At 50.2% G+C, this 14,449-nt stretch overlaps 1 protein-coding gene and 1 long non-coding RNA gene across 2 annotated transcripts in view; one reads left to right on the forward strand and one right to left on the reverse strand.

Annotated features, from left to right (window-relative positions):
- Positions 1 to 13,832, forward strand: part of LOC140411192 (uncharacterized) — a 71,897-nt gene extending 58,065 nt beyond the window's left edge. Inside the window, exon 3 of the long non-coding RNA XR_011940837.1 lies at positions 13,604 to 13,832. This is a non-coding gene — a long non-coding RNA (uncharacterized lncRNA). The remainder of the gene's footprint in view (positions 1 to 13,603) is intronic.
- The window catches only part of LOC140411190 (dynein axonemal heavy chain 8-like), a 2,783,184-nt gene that overhangs the window by 1,835,248 nt on the left and 933,487 nt on the right, over positions 1 to 14,449 (reverse strand). Inside the window, exon 35 of the mRNA XM_072500280.1 lies at positions 13,412 to 13,652. Within this exon, the coding sequence (XP_072356381.1) occupies positions 13,412 to 13,652 (241 nt within the window). The remainder of the gene's footprint in view (positions 1 to 13,411; positions 13,653 to 14,449) is intronic.

Raw genomic sequence — 14,449 nt, forward strand, 5'->3', positions numbered from 1 at the left:
ACCGCTTTCCGGCGGGTAAAACAACAATTGTCGTTGTCTGGATTACTAACCCACTATGATCCTGGAAAGACTTTGCTCATCACGTGTGATGCATCCCCGTATGGTATTGGGGCCATCCTGTCCCACAAGATGGAGAACGGGGCCGAGCGGCCGATAGCTTTCGCCTCCCGCACATTGACTGCAGCAGGAAAGAAGTACGCGCAGATCGAGAAGGAGGGCCTGGCGGTGGTATTTGCGGTGAAACGCTTCCACCAGTATGTGTGTATGGCCGCCACTTCACTGTCATAAGCCTCTGCTGGGACTTTTCCGAGAGGATAAGCCAATACCGACCATTGCTTCCGCACGGATCCAGCGCTGGGCTTTGTTGCTCATTGCCTACGAGTATTCTCTTGAGCATAAACCAGGAACCCAGATAGCGAATGCCGATGCACTGAGTCGATTGCCTTTGTCGACCGGCCCCATGTCGACACCAAAGACCGATGAGGTGGTTGCAACCCTAAATTTTATGGACTTCTTGTCCGTCACGGCATCACAGATCCGTGAGTGGACCCAGATGGAGCCAGTCCTGTCAAAGGTTCGGCACATAGTTCTGTATGGTGGGCAATATAGACAGCTCCCAGGCGAGTTGCGGGCATTTTCTTCCAAGCTGTCAGAATTTAGCGTGGAAGACGGTATCCTTTTGTGGGGGACACGTGTGATTGTCCCAGAAAAAGGACAGGATCTGATACTAAGGGACTTGCACAATGGGCATCCGGGTGTGACCAAAATGAAAATATTGGCCCGGAGTTATGTCTGGTGGCCAGGCCTCGACCCCAACATTGTTCCTTCTATTAATCGATGCCCAGTCTAAATGGTTAGAGCTGCATAAGATGGTAGGCACAATGTCCTGCGCAAGAATCGAGAAGATGCGTTTATCTTTTATTACGCATGGCCTCCCCGAGGTGCTGGTCACGTACAACGGCACTCCATTCGCAAGTGAGGAGTTTGCGAGGTTCATGAAGATGAACATAATATGCCATATCCACACCGCTCCATACCACCCGGCTTCCAATGGGTGGGCGGAGCGCGCACTGCAGACATTCAAACGGGGCCTAAAGACGCAGTCTTCTGGGTCTATGGACACGAGACTGGCTCGTTTTTAGTTTTCATACAGGACCACTCCACATGCGGTGACTGGGGTAGCTCCTGCGGAACTCCGAATGGGCCGGAGACTTCGCACCCGCCTTAGCATGGTTTTCCCGGACATTGGCGCAAAGTACGCCGCACTCAAGAACGGCAGGGACATGGCCTTTCTCGGCATCGGCCGATTCGGCAATTTGCGCCCGGTGACCCAGTGTTCGTTCAAAATTTTGCTGGTGGTGCCCAGTGGGTCCCTGGCGTTATCTTTTGCCGAACGGGCCCTATCTCTTACCAGGTGCAAGCCCAGGGTCATCTCCAGCGCAAGACTGTAGACCACGTTCGGTCCAGAAGAACATTTCTTCCAAAGGTTCCCCACCCCTGGAGCTTACTTCTACAGCCACAGAGACCAGACACAGTGGAGAATATTCCTCACAATCTACCTCTGGTGCCGCACTCAAAGCCTGCGCAGGTCGTTGCAGAACCGCGTGGAGATAGGGACGCCGAGATGACGGAGGCAGTGGTCTCCGACTCCAAGATGGAGACACAGAACGCCTCAGAGGGGGAGTCCTTGGGCCCAAGGGCCGTGAATGAACAACCGTTACGCCGTTCACCATGGAAGCGCCATTCTCCGTCTCGTTACACGCCGCCCGATCCAGCGCCTCGTGCAAATGGTGTCTGGCCTGCGGCAAAACGAGTCCGACGCCCTCCTTCGCCAGGGTCTTTGGTGGATTCCTTGGACTTTGGAAGGAGGGATGTTATAACCTGCTTGTTTACCACTGGCTGGGGATTAATGGCAATCCCACAATCCTTAGGGAGTATGAGCTTCCCCAATGAGGGGGGCGGAGAAATCATTAGCAGATTCCCTGCATAAATAGAACTGGCCAGTATGGAACCGGCTAGTGAGGAGTAAGCAGCAAGGGAGTTACTGCTGCTGTTGTATACATATATGTTATTGTAAATAAATATTATTTCTTTCTATTCTACAACTCATGCAGGATTCGTCGTAGTCCTCACAAAAAGTGTTTTATGTGGCAACTTGTCCAACATAAGTCTGGAAGTCTAGATAGACCACATCCACAGGTTCCCCATTACCCACCCTTGCTGGGTACATCCTCAAAGAACTCAAGCAAGTTTGTCAAGAATGACTTACCCTTCATAAAACCATGCTGACAATAGTGTATTGAGCTTTGTCTTCTTGAGAGATGAACCACGATGTTCCAACCTCCTGCTGGTGGTGGGAATGAGTTCCATGACCACACTTTGGTGGGGGGAAGTAAATCAATGCACATGGGTTTGATGACCCAATTGCATCCATTTAGTGGGCCCGGCACCCTACGCTCCGGTTCTCCAGTCTCCGCGGCAGGGAATCATGTGGGTGCGGATCACATGTGGTTTCTACCAGCGAGGCCCTGGCATGGTGGACCTCGCGGTGGGCCAAGGGGGTAACTCCCCCCCAGGAGTAGACCTCATCCAAGCCCAATCTAGCCCCCACCACCACAATGCACTGCCTGCCCACCACTCCTCGACCAGAAAATACCCCATGCCCACCCCCAGGGGCTCCAGAGGGGAACGCTCCACAGGGACCCCTGAACACTGAATTGCTTGTCGGTTTGTGCTACCAGGGGAATCATAAACCGGTTGTAATTCAAATCCAGTGGGAGAAAATAGGGCGGGATTCTCCGTTCAGAGACATAGAATGTAGAACAAAGAACATACAGTGCAGAAGGAGGCCATTCGGCCCATCGAGTCTGCCCCGACCCACTTAAGCCCTCACTTCCACCCTATACCCGCAACCCAATAACCCCTCCTAACCTTTTTGGTCGCTCAGGGCAATTTATCATGGCCAATCCACCTAACCTGCTCGTCTTTGGACTGTGGGAGGAAACCGGAGCACCCGGAGGAATCCCACGCAGACACGGGGAGAACGTGCAGACTCTGCACAGACAGTGACCCAGCAGGGAATCGAACCTGGGACACTGGGCCTGTGAAGCCACAGTGCTATCCACTTGTGCTACCGTGCTGCCCAAAGGGCGTGATTTTCCAGAAACATTTCTAAATGTGGTAGCGAGCGGGAATTGCGGCGAGCTTCCCGGCACTCGGCCCAGTGAGGCCTACAATGCTATTCAATGTTAACTGCTCCACTTATCAAGGCCTCACGGGCTTCTTGCCACAAATGATGGCTTGCCAGCTGATTCGCCGGGACCGGGCTCGCCAGCCCCTCGCTAATAAGGTCGAGCAGCACTTAAACTGCACTTGCTCAGCCAACCCCAGCCAGCTCGCAATAATGGCACCAAGGAGATCGACCCCAAGATTCGGGAATGCTGACCTGGGCAGACCGCCAGATAATGTGAAGGCCAGGAGGGATACCTTGTCCCCCCCAGGGTCCTGGAGAGTCAGCCACAAGGCAACCAGTGCTGCCTGGGCTGAGGCGGCAACAGCTGTGAGCTCAGGAGTGTGACCAGGAGGACTGGCCTCAAGTACAGGACGTACAGGAAAAAAGGCAATGGCCTACACCGGGCAGCACGAGTGAGTAGGCACGAACCAACCCCCCCCCCCACAGCCAAGGAGCATCCACCCCCTAACTCCCCATGAATGAGAGCCCCACCCCAGCCCTTCCTCCACCCCCTCCCCTTCCGCCCCGCACCCCCAACCCTTCAAACACCCCTCCCACCACTGTGAACCACGTGAGTGGCTAATGATGCCCTCTCTTGCCTCCTCAGGAAAAGCTGTCCCATAATTGTCAGGAGAGCCCCAGACTGGCGTCGGGGTTCCGAACGTAAGAATCCTCACCTCCTTCGAGGAGCGTGCTCTGTAGGTGACTGGGATGGCTGAGGACACATTAGTCAGCCAGGTGGAGGCTGGCGGACTCCGTAGAGGTGAGGAATATTGGGCTAAACTCAGAGGGCTTGTCAAACATGAGTTGTCATTGCTGTACTGACTGACCCATCCCTCCCACTGACAACATGTCCATTCTCCCGCAGGTCCTCTAGCCGAGGGTGCCAGCCCATCGCGGGTGGCCCTCTCCCCTGACTCCGGGGAGAACACCTCGGAGGAGAGCTCCGAGGATGCAACAGTTATAGTTGCAGCACAGCTGTCATCCCCACCCTCCAACAGGGCAGATACACACACCTCGGTTAGTTATAGGCTTCTGGGGCACAATCTGCTGAGCACCACACTGCTGATGATGCACATCAGGTGGAGGCAGGAACCCCCAGGCGAGACAGCATCAGAGGGCTGCTGGATCCCAGGTCCCAGCTGGATCCCAGCCTGATGCTGAGCATGTAGTACAGAGGAACAGAGGAATCGCTGATGGAGACGATGGGGAACAGCCGGGACATTCAAGGGGAGATGTCAGTGTCACTCCAGCAGATCCATAGCTAGTTGGAGGAGTCCCAGAGGCTACGGGCGCAGGGCATGTCAGCACTGCTAGGGTGCCAACCACAGTGGAAAGCCTGGTGCAAGATGTCGGCACCATGAGTGAAGGTGTCCAAGGCGTTGCGCAGTCTGTGATGGCGATGGCTGAGAGTGTCGGCAGAATGTCCGCCTCATTGGGGGATGTCACCCAGTACCATGCTGACCTGGATGAGGTGCTGCGGGACATGTCTCACTCTCAGATGGGAATGGCTGAGGAGCTGCGGAGCTTGTTCCAATCGCATGTTGGTTTTGCCGAGGCACTGCAGAGCATCTCCCAATCACTGAGGAGCTTCGCCGAGGGCGTTGACACAATGGTGTGGACTATGGGGAGCCACCAAGGCTGGCAGAGCCAGATGCAGGGGCAACCGGGCTCAAACCAACTGCCCCTCTATTCCGAGTTAAACCCTAGGGCCCAATGGGCATTGAGCTGGAGAAGGGGGCGCTGAGTGCCAACATGGACCTGTCCCATGGAGTGGCGACGGTGGCCAGCAGCTCCACAAGTTCCGCCTCTCTGATGAGGCTGCGCCTCGAAGTCAGCACACGGGACAGGGCGGCACAGCTGTGTGTGTGCCGCCGACAGGTGAGCCGGGGCCCTCTGGATTCAGAGCCCCCAGAGGCTTTGAGGGGCCACGGGACATGGGGCGGGGAGGCACCATCGGGTGTGGGCGATTGGAGAACACATTAAACATCTTTTTGCACAACCATTATGATGTCTCTGTTACTTTCTTCCGCAATGCGGGCTGACTTCTGGAACCTTGAGTTACTACAGTGCATCTTGTAGATGACACCCATGGCTGCCACTGTTCGTCAGTGGTAGCGGGTTTGAATGTTTGTGGAAGGAGGAACAATCAAGCGGGCAGCTTTGTCCTGGAGTTGTCTAGCTTCTTCAGTGTTGTTGGAGTTGCACTCATACTGGCAAGTGGAGAGTATTCCATTACACTCCTGACTTGTGCCTTGGAGATGGTGGACAGGATTTGGGGGTTCAGGAGGTGAGTTACTCACCCTAGGATTCCTAGCCTTTGAGCTGTCCTAGTAGCCACAGTAATAATGTGGCTAGTCCTGTTCAGTTTCTGGTCAAAGGTAACCCCCAGGATTGTGGGGGATTCAGCAATGGTAATGCTATTGAATGTCAAGGGGCGATGGTTAGATCCTCTCTTGTAGGAGATAGTCATTGCCTGGCATTTGTGTGGTGTGAATGCAACTTGCCACTTGTAAGCCCAAGCCTGGATATTGATTTGATTTATTGTCACATGTACCGAAGTGCAGTGAAAAGTATTTTTCTGCGACCGAGATAACGTACACAGTACGTACATAGTAGACAAAAAGAATAATCAACACAGAACATTGACAAATGGTACATCGACAAACAGTGATTGGTTACAGAACGGAACAAGGGGTCAAAAAAAGCAAATACATGAGCAAGAGCAGCATAGGGCGTCGTGAATGGTGTCCTTACAGGGAACAGATCAGCCCGAGGAGGAGTCGTTGAGGAGTCTTGTAGCTGTGGGGAAGAAGCTGTTCCTATGTCTGGATGTGCGGGTCTTCAGACTTCTGTACCTTCTGCCTGATGGAAGGGTATGGAAGAAGGCAATGCCTGGGTGGGAGTGGTCTCTGATAATGCTGTCTGCCTTCGTGAGGCAGCAGGAGGTGTATACAGAATCAATGTGGGGATGGCAAGCTTCTGTGATGTGTTGGGCAGAGTTCACCACACTCTGCAGTTTCTTGTGATCTTGGACCAAACAGTTTCCATACCAGGCTGTGATGCAGCTAGATAGGATGCTCTCTATCGCACATCTGTAGAAGTTTGTGAGAGTCGATGCAGACATGCCAAATTTCTTTAGCTTCCGTAGGAAGCAGAGACGTTGTTGGGCTTTCGTGACTGTTGCATCAACGTGAGTGGACCAGGACAGACTGTTGGTGATGGTGACCCTCAGGAACCTAAAGCCATCGACCATCTCCACTTCGGAGCCATTGATGCAGACGGGATTGTCTTGAATATTGTCCAGGTCTTGTTGCATTTGGACATGGACTGCTTCATTATCTGAGGAGTCGTGAATGATGCTGAACATTGTGCAGTCATCTGCAAACATCCCCACTTCTGACCTTATGATGGAAGGCAGATCATTGATGAAGTAGCTGAATATGGTTGGGCCTAGGACACTACCCTGAGGAACTCCTGCAGTGATGTCCTGGAGCCGAGATCATTGACCTCCAACCACCACAACCATCATCCTTTGTGCCAGGTATGACTCCAACCAGTGGAGAGTTTCCCCCTGATTCCCATTGACTCCAGTTTAGTTGGGCTCCTTGATGTCATACTCGGTCAAATGCTTCCTTGATGTCAAGGACGGTAACTCTCACCTAATCTCTGGCATTCAGCTCTTTTCTTCTTGTTTGAACCAGAGCTGAAATGAGGTCAGGAGCTGAGTGACCCTGGTGGAACCCAAACCGAGCGACCGTGAGCAGGTTAGTGCCGAGTAAGTGCTGCTTGAATAGCACTGTTGATGACTCCTTCCATCACCTTGCTGATGATGGAAAGTAGACTAATAGGGCGGTAATTGGATGGGTTGGATTTGTCTTTTGCCCAGGACACACCTGGGCAATTTTCCATAAGTTGACAGGGAAATGCCAGTGTTGTAGCTGTACTGGACCAGCTTGGCTAGGGGTGCGGGAAGTTCTGGAGCACAAGTCTTCAGTACTATTGCTGGAATATTATCAGGACCTATAGCCTTTGCAGTATACAAGTGCCTTCAGCCGTTTCTTGATATCACATGGAGTGAATCATAGATCATAAAATTTACAGTGCAGAAGAAGGCCATTTGGCCCATCGAGTGGCCTACCTATGCCCACATCTCCACCCTATCCATACACCTCCACCCTATACCTGTAACCCTACCTAACCTTTTTTGGACACTATGGGAAATTTAGCATGGCCAATTGACCTAACCTGCACATCTTTGGACTGTGGGAGGAAACCGGAACACCAGGAGGAAACCCACGCACTCACGGGGAAAACGTGCAGACTCCGCACAGACAGTGACCCAAGCCGAGAATTGAACCTGGGACCCTGGAGCTGTGAAGCAATTGTGCTAACCACTATGCTACCGTGCTGCCCAAGCCAATGGTATTGGATGAAGACTGACCTCTGTGATGCTGGGGACCTCTGGAGGAGACCGAGATAAATCATCCACGAGGCACTTCTGGCTGAAGATTGTTGTGGATGCCTCAAATGTCATGTGCAAATGTCTTTTGCACATAAGTGCTGGGTTCCTCCATCATTGAGGATGCGGATATTTGTGGAGTCTCCTCCTCCAGTGAGTTGTTTAATAGCCCACCACCATTCACGGCTGGATGTGGCAGGACTGCAGAGCTTGATCTGATGGGTTGGTTGTGGAATCGCTCTAATAGTTGCTGCTACTGCTCTTTGGCACACAAATGGTACTGTGTTGTAGCTTCACCCGGTCGACACCTCATTTTCCGGTATGCCTGATGTTGCTCCTGGCTTGCTCTCTTGCACTCTTCTTTGAACCAGGGTGATCCCCTGGCTTGGTGGTAATGGTAGAGTGGGGGATATGCCAGGTCATGAGGCTGCAGATTGTGGCTAACAGCGCCTCATGGATGCCCAGTCTTGAGTTGCTAGATCTGATCGAAGTCTATCAGCATGGCAGTAGTGCCACACAACAAGATGGAGGGTATCCTCAATGCAAAGACGGGACTTTGACTCCACTTCTACCGATACTGTCATGGACAGATGAATATGCAGCAGACAAATTGGTGACGATGAGGTCAAGTATGTTTATACCTCTTGTTGGTTCCCTCACTACCTGCTACAGTCTCAGTCAAGCAGCTATGTCCTTTAGGACCCGGCCAGCTTGGTCTGTGGTGGTACTACCGAGCCTCTCTTAGTGATGGACATTGAAGTTCCCCACCCAGAGCATATTCTGCATCCTTGCCACCCTCAGTGCTCCCTCCAAGTGGTGTTCAACATGGAGGAGCATTGATTCATCAGCTGATTGAGTCCAGCACGTAGTAATCAGCTATGACCTCAGTCCAATAGCCAACCCCTCACCCGAGAAAGTGTCGGGAATCTCAAAAGAGGTTTTTTAAAATTTGTTCATGTGCTAGCATTTATTGCCCTTGAGGAGGCAATTAAGAGTCAACCACATTTAGACCAGGTAAGCATGGAGATATCTTTTCCTAAAGGACATTAGTGAACCAGATGGGTTTTTATGACAATCAACAATAGTCATCATTAGACTTTTAATTCCAGATATTTTATTGAGTTTAAATTCCATCTCTGCCGTGGAGGGATTCGAACTCGGGTCCCCAGATCATTATCCTGGGTCTCTGGATGTCTCGTGGCAATACCACTATGCCACCGCTTCCCCCAAGAGTACACGAGGATGTAAGCTGCCTGAATATCGGATATAGACGTGCACGATGTGCAGCTGGTGCTTGCACACCAATTGCATATTCCTAATGATGAAACCCCCTGCTGAGCCAGTTCTCTGAATGAATCATGTGTGCCATTGATCACCACCTGGAGCTGGGGCATATCAGCTATGGCAGAAAATCCTGCTGCCCTTGTATCCTGTTGGGCCTGGTCCAGGTTGAAGGTTATGTAGTCTGATGCCTGGGTGCATAGGACATCTGTAATAGCGCGGATACACTGTGTGCAGACTTTTGAAGATCCCACACTGTTCCCTGCTCGAGCCCTGGAATGAGCCAGAGGTATAAAAGTTCAGGGAGACCATCACCCTGATGACTACTGGGAGTGGGTGCCCTCTTTCAAACCCCCGTGATGCCAGGTGCACCACCATCTGGCACAGGTGATGCACGGTCTCCCTGGTGAGCTGTAGTCGGCACAGGCGGTGCGGCACCTCCTTGAAGGACAGGTGCCAATGGTATACACATGTCTTGATTCGGCACCCTCTTCACACCTCCTCTTTGAATTGTTGGACTGCCAGCACTTGAGCCTCACTGGCTGGATTCTGCCCTTCTGGGGGAGGGGATGTGGTGGTTGGAGGGGGGGGGGAAGAGACAGATAATGTTATGAAGATCCAAAGCCATCAGGTTTGGAGTTGTACTGCTGTGCAACCCTCCACATCCCACCCCCGCCCTTCGTCCCCATTGCTCACCGGGTCCTTTTAATATGATGTTGTTCACACTGCACTGCTTTTTTTAAAAAAAATCCAATTAATGGGCAATTTAGCATGGCCAATCCACCTACTCTGCACATCTTTGGGTTGTGGGGGTGAGACACGGGGAGAATGTACAAACTCCACACGGACAGTGATCCTGGGCCAGGATCGAACCAGGTCCTCGGTGCCACGAGGCAGCAGTGCTAACCACTGTGCCACCGTACCGCCCTTGCTGTTCCCATTGGTGAGTGTCACCCGGTTTGTGGTGTGGAGCCTCTATCCTTACAATTCCTCCCAGTCACCAGGGGTAACGGTGGCTGCTGCAACTGGTGTCAGAGGTAGGCTCCTGTCCTGTTTCCCCCAATGAGCTCTTCTGTGGCTCTCCTCACTGGATGGACCGTGTGTTATCCTGGCAGAAGGGTGGCAACTGATTGTGTGGTTGAGACAGTCGACATCTGCTGCCAGTCACTTCCATGCTAAGAGGCTGGCGTGTGGACAGGTGCTAGTGATGGGGGTCAGTGAGGGATGTGTGTAATTGCTGGGAGCTTAGTTGCAGTGTTAAGTGGAGGCTGGGTGTAACACACAGGTTGTGACAGAAAGCTGGTCATGTTTCTTGGCCAGGGAAGGGTGGATGGGAGCAGGGGCATGGTGGACCTGTAGCACCTGGAGACATCTCGTGATCCTGAGGGGTGGGCTAGCTGATAGTGTCACTGTTGAGCTTCTACTCAGAAAGCGGCGGCATGCAAGGCTAGGATTCCAGTGGGAAAGGTGCATGTGTCCTTTGTTTGGAGTGAGCTCTGCTATTCCCTGCTTCCTTTGGGCAGCACGGTAGCACAAGTGATTAACACTTTGGCTTCACAATGCCAGGTTCGATGCTGGATTCCCTGCTGGATCACTGTCTGTGCAGAGTCTGCACGTTCTCCCCGTGTCTGCATGGGTTTCCTCCGGGTGCTCCGGTTTCCTCCCACAGTCCAAAGACGTGTTGTAATTACCCCTCTGGTTCATTAATGTCCTTTATGGAAAAAAAACTTTCGTTCTTACCTGGTCTGGTTTATATGTATCTCCAGATCCACAGCAATATGGTTCAGTCTGAACTACCCCCTGAAATGGCCATTCAGTTCAATGGCAATTAGGGATGGGCAGAAAATGTTGACCTTTCCAACAATATCTACACGCCATAAAAAAACTAAAGAGTAAAACATAATTGTTTAAGCTTGTTCCCATTGTTTAACAAAAGTGTTCTTTTTTAAAATATATACATATCTGGGGCGGCATGGTGGCACAGTGGCTAGCACTGCTGCCTCAGAGTGCCAGAGACACGGGATTGATTCCGGCCTCGGGTGACTGGCTGTGTGGAGTTTCCACTTACTCCCCGCGTCTGCGTGGGTTTCCTCCGGGTGCTCCAGTATCTTCCCGCAGTCCAAAGATGTGCAGGTTAGGTGGATTGGCCATGATAAATTGCCCTTAGTGACCAAAAATGGTTAGGAGGGGTTATCGGGTTACGGGGATAGGGTGGAGGGGAGGGCTTAAGTGGTTCGGTGCAGACTCGATGGACTGAATGGCCTCCTTCTGCACTGTACGTTCTATGTTCCTCTGCTGTGGAGCTGCATTTCTGAGGAGCTAATTGAGGAATGCCAATGCCTGGTGGGCCAGCGACCACGTCCACTCATTGTTGATACTGTTAGGGTCTGAGGGTTTCCAGACGGGTGGGCTGAGTGGGTTCCCACATGACCAGATGCTCCCTGAGCATATACAGCATGCAGTGAGCCCTCAGCAGTGTGAACAGTCAAGTGTCTTAGTTGCAGAAAAGGGGTGGGTTTCAATGACATACTTCAGCAATGGCGGTCTGAGCCAGGCCTCCACGATCCCCAGGGGCACCCTGAGTGCACGGGCTTGCCACCACGCCTGCATGACTCCTGTCTGAGAAGGGTGGAGCATCACGGAGGGGTGTAGCATTTAGGTCCAACCTATTAATCACTCACAAAACCATGCAAATGATGGATATGCATGGGGCCACCGGCATGGGACGCGGACCTCACTGCCACCACCAGTGGGGAATGGAGCATCGCGTCTGAATCAGTTCCGGATGCAAATCCTGATTTTTATCCCACATGATATTTTGCTTCCAATTGCAAATTCTCGCTGCCAGCATCGGGCAGCGGAGAATCCAGCCCAGTGATTTTAAAGATGGATGGGAAAAACGGCCAGAATTCTCTGGATGTCAGGATTCTCTTTTTCTGCTGGCAGTGGTTTTCCCGGTAGCATGGGGTGGCTACAATGGGAAATTCCATTGCCAAGCAGTAAATAGAATCCCGTCACCAGCAAACGACGCGCCGCCAAGAAACATGTGCCTGGAGGTCTGGAGAATCCTATCTAATATATATTTAAAGAGTTTAAAGAGGGGTTGGGAGCTATGCTATGGGAGTGGCCATGTAAGATTCTGGAGTGTGCTCTGTGCCGGAAGAGAGCTGTGAAAAGAAGCAAAGTGCGCACCCTCCAGCAATGCAGGAAAATGCCTGTTGTTCTCAAAAGCAAAATTTTGTCCTTCTGCTCTTGGAATCCAGAAAGATTCACTGTGAAGTATCTTCCCGAAGGTAGCGGTGGGTGTCTTGTGGTAACTCTACTGGAATTTGTCTTGATTAAATATCTATATGAATGTTCCTAAAAGAGGCACTTGTGATTCTAACAAAGTAAAATCTTGGGGGAAATGTTTGTAAGACAAATTGTAATGTCCAAATGTCATTAAGTTTCCTTTTCTTTTGTTAATAAATATTTTAATTTACTATTTAAAATCTCCAAAAGTGTTATTGGAATTTTTGACTCCTGACTTCAGCATACATCCACACTGTACCCATTGGAATTTAGAAGAATGACAGGGGAATTTATTGAAACATCCAAGATCCTGAGGGGACTTGACAGGGTGGTGCTGCAAAATGCTTTTGGGGGAGTCGAGAACAGCTTAAATATTAGGCATACCCCATCTGAGCTGAGGAGATTTCTTTTTCTCTCAGTGGGTTGTTAACTTGAATTTACTTCCCCAGTGAACATTTGAGACTGGGCCATTAAATATATCCAAGTTTGAGTTAGATATTTGATTGACGAGAGAGTTGAGGGATATGGGGGAAAGACAGGGACATTCCATTGAGAAAGAAAGACCCAATGAGAAGGCTGCACCATTCATAGTTAACTAAGGGAGTTATAGATGTATCAAACTGAAGGATAAAACAGATATGATATGTTCAAAGATTACTGATAGGTCAGAGGATTGGACAGATTTTACAAACTAGCAAAGAATGAGGCCATGTTCAGATCTGCCATGATTTTATTGAACGGCAAATTGAGCTTGAGGAACCACATTCTTATGGTTTTGGGTTGTGAGAAAAGAAAAAGAATTTTAAATGAAATACAAAAAAGCTGGGACACTTATTTTGTCAAACACTGAAGTGCTCGATGGAGACAGGCCCCTGCCTGTGCTTCACTAGATGTATTAATGCACAAAGTACCAGACAGGCACTCATGCGTCCCGGATAGTGACCAGAATGGCTTTGGTCTGTCCAGTATAGAACTAGATTACGGGCTACCCTCGGTGTCAAAGGTTTCAGGTGGATGAAAGTAGAATGGAAAATACGGTTGTGCAAAATTGGCCTCAAATTTGTTGTTGATCTTTTGTGCCATCTCTCAAAAACAAATTCTGCTCCTGTAAATTTTGAGTTGGACTGACTAATGGTTCAATATACCTCAATTTCATCCTTAAATTGAAGCAGTGGAGCATCCATAACATTTTTCAGAGAGAACGTTTCTGATGCCACATTAAATGTATGTCCTGTTACATCAGATATCCGGTCCCAATGTCTTGATTTTATTGATTTGCTCGACATCATTTCCAGGAGTGGACATGATTCACTGAAGTCATCGATTTTCTTTTTTAGATCCAGAAATGCCTGCCATTCCTTCAAGCCTTTGGGCAACCTACGACACCTAGGAATAGTCCAAAAGAGGATTGAAACATATGATGAACCTGAAATATGTTAAACTTTCTGCAATATGATTTATCACACATTTATCAGGATTCGATGGAGAATGTATGAGTGCTGAGATCAAAAACAGATACAAAGATTGACTCAGATAATCATGGATGAATAAGATTGACATACACAGTGAGGAACTTTTAGAAACTTCAATAAAAGATTCTGAAATGTTCAGAAGAAAAAACAATTAGAAATGGCAAGCACATATTTCAGAAATTAAAGGCATAGTTTTCTATTATTCTCCGCAGTGGGTGTCATGGCAGGTGGGAGGTAAAATATCATGGGAGTGCACAAATTGGTATCACAACATCATAAATTAGTTTGCAATAGTACAAGCAAGCCTCCAATGGTGGTCCAAATTTCCACCTGATGAAGTCGGCAACAGCTTTAGCATAAATTTAAATGTCATGTTTACTCTTTAAAAAGGGTACTCATCGCAATCCTCCACCATGCAATCAAGTCATGCAATCTCACAACAGTACGGCACAATTTTCCTACTGTGTTGTGCCCGGCACTGATCCCGTTCCGCCAGGTGCATCACAGGAGAGGCCCAAAGTGGATTTTTTTACCGGGCACCTAGTTGCGTGCAATGCACACGACCCTGGCACTCGTCGCAATCTAGAACACGCCATCGCTGGGGACCTGAGGTCAGTGGTTTAAATCCTTACCTCGGGATCTGAGGTCAGTGATATAAATCCTTACCTGGGGACCTGAGGTCAGTTGTAAAAAACCCTTACCTGGGGATCT

Source organism: Scyliorhinus torazame, chromosome 4 (genome assembly GCF_047496885.1).
Source record: "Scyliorhinus torazame isolate Kashiwa2021f chromosome 4, sScyTor2.1, whole genome shotgun sequence".
NCBI lineage: Eukaryota > Metazoa > Chordata > Chondrichthyes > Carcharhiniformes > Scyliorhinidae > Scyliorhinus > Scyliorhinus torazame.